The sequence below is a fragment of the Colobus angolensis genome, unplaced genomic scaffold, assembly GCF_000951035.1.
Source record: "Colobus angolensis palliatus isolate OR3802 unplaced genomic scaffold, Cang.pa_1.0 Scaffold306, whole genome shotgun sequence".
NCBI classification, from domain to species: Eukaryota; Metazoa; Chordata; class Mammalia; order Primates; family Cercopithecidae; genus Colobus; species Colobus angolensis.
This window is the reverse complement of record NW_012116333.1, coordinates 593,396-595,577: the sequence shown is the minus strand read 5'-3', so window position 1 is coordinate 595,577 and position 2,182 is coordinate 593,396. Positions and strand designations below refer to the sequence as shown.

At 41.2% G+C, this 2,182-nt stretch overlaps 1 protein-coding gene and 1 pseudogene across 2 annotated transcripts in view; both read left to right on the top strand.

The window, feature by feature from the left end:
• LOC105517689 (WASH complex subunit FAM21A) overlaps window positions 1–2,179 on the top strand; it is a gene marked incomplete at its 3' end in the record, with an annotated part of 29,639 nt that extends 27,460 nt beyond the window's left edge. The window contains exons 15-16 of the mRNA XM_011950303.1: window positions 91–270; window positions 2,115–2,179. Coding sequence (XP_011805693.1) covers window positions 91–270; window positions 2,115–2,179 — 245 coding nt within the window. The remainder of the gene's footprint in view (window positions 1–90; window positions 271–2,114) is intronic.
• LOC105517731 overlaps window positions 1–2,182 on the top strand; it is a 731,019-nt pseudogene that overhangs the window by 170,558 nt on the left and 558,279 nt on the right. The window lies entirely within an intron of this gene.

The window sequence follows — 2,182 nt, the reverse complement described above, 5'->3', positions numbered from 1 at the left end:
AAAGTTCTTGGTGGGTGATAATTATTTTCTGTAAATCCAACAGGCGCACACTGGCTCACGGCTGTGGCTGTCTTGTCCCTCCGCCCACAGGAGACACGGATGTGTTTGGTGCTGCCTCCATTCCATCACTGAAGGAGCCCGAGAAGCCTGAACAGCCCACTCCAAGGAAAAGCCCCTACGTTCCCCCTCCCACTGGCCTCTTTGATGATGATGATGATGATGATGATGACGACTTTTTCTCGGCACCCCGCAGCAAACCTTCCAAAACAGGTACCTGTTCCTGCCTCTGTTTTGGGACTTCAGCCAGAAAGAGAAGTTGCCTAAAAAGGACTTAAGCTCCCCTAGTTTTGTATCTCTTATAGTACCAGAATCCCTTCTCCAGCATTCCTGTCATTGAGCTGTTGTGTCTGTACTTACACAGGTGTGATGCCTGGGAGGTCTCTTTTGTGAACCAATCTTTTCTGCTCTGTAAGCTGATTACTATGATTATTTTCCTTATAGAGAGCAGAAATCCTTTTCCCTATAACTTTTGTTTGCAATTTCCAGTTCTGACCTTTTGTATTGTAAAGTTTTAATCATACTTTCTTCCAGCCGACCTTAGTTAATTACATGAGCCGCATGTTGCATGCTGGCTGTTTAGTTCCCAGCTTCTCTTCTCTCTGCCAGAAAGCTCAGGCAGCCTTGGTCTTTCCTCAGATGATGGGGTTTTCATCCCCTTGGCCACTTTGGCATTCTCCTTTCTTTTCCTCTTAAATGTAAGTCCTGTGTTCCTGAAGTCATTCCTGTAAATTATTTGTTTTTAAATGTGCAGATGAATCTCCCAGAGGCTTTTGTCAAAATGAAGATTCCGATTCAGTAGGTCCAGGGTGGGGCCTGAGAATTTACATTTCCGGCAAGCTTCATGGTCTGTAGATCACACTTGGAATAGCAAGACAGATTCACTGACCGTTTTTCTGGAAAAGAAAGGTAGCTCCCTAAGGTGCACAAGATTTTCAGCAAGTTGAAAAAATAAAAAAGGATGGCATAGGAATAGATGGAACTGAATATATTTAGAAGCAGGCTGTCTGGACTGACTCTCCTTTTCAAACGTTAGGTGTAGAAAGTAAGGATGGAAGCCAAAGTGTGAGGGAAAATGATAGCCTAGTTAATCTAGAAAAAGTGCAGACGGATGCAGAATGCACGCAGGTCTCAGTGAAGTTGACAGTGAGTGAAGGTAGTAGTGCTCTTTGTAGCTCCCCAGGACTCTCACTTAGTGGATATCTTTGAGAACTGATTTAGAATCACTAGTAAATTGATGCTGCTTTCTTTGACAACTGCTATTCTCTTCGGACATTCATGAGTCAGTGACCTCATTTCAGCAACACATGCCCCATTCGGTACAGCAGTGCTTATGGTGGTGAAAATATTCATCAGTAGGGTAAGCTATGGCCCTTCTATTCAGTGGAATATAGTACAAGTGTTAAAAGGAAAGGGTCTACGCTTGTTGACTTGGGAAGATTTTATAGGTACATTAAATGGAAAACACAAATGGTAAGACACATTGTTCAAAGTATCTTCTTATTTATAGTCTTATTTGTAAATAACTAAAGTTAATTCATTAGTACGTTCTTTGGGGGAATTAGAAGCATGTATGCTGAACTGTTCCCAATGTCCATCTTGTTTGAGTAGACTGATGGGATTATGAGGGGATTTCAGTATTTGCTTTTATCTCCTTTTGTACTGTTTGATTTTTTTAAAGCAGGAGCGAAGCCCTCATTTCTCAGATTCCTTAGATGAGTAGCTTGGTGGCCCTCTTAAATGATCTTTCTTCCTCTAGATCTCTCTTCACCATGTAAGCCAGTCCAAGCTACTCTAAGCACAGGTGATGTCTGCTTGGATAAGCATGTCACCCACGTGGTTAAACTATCTGTTCTGTCTTTCAACTGAGCTGTTACTATGCTCTTTGAAAAATTCCAAGGGAAGAGTATAGTTTCACTTACTATTTCTGTATAACTAATCAAGAAACAACATAACTTTTTATATTTATTCTTCAGGAGAGAAGAATTTTTTAATCTGTGAATTTTGTGATAGGATGTTTGACCTTAGTGTAATTTTACGCCTTGGTATTTTTAAAGGCAAAGTCCAATCCGCTGCCAATATCTTTGGTGATGAAGAAGGAGATCTGTTCAGAGAAAAAGCCCAG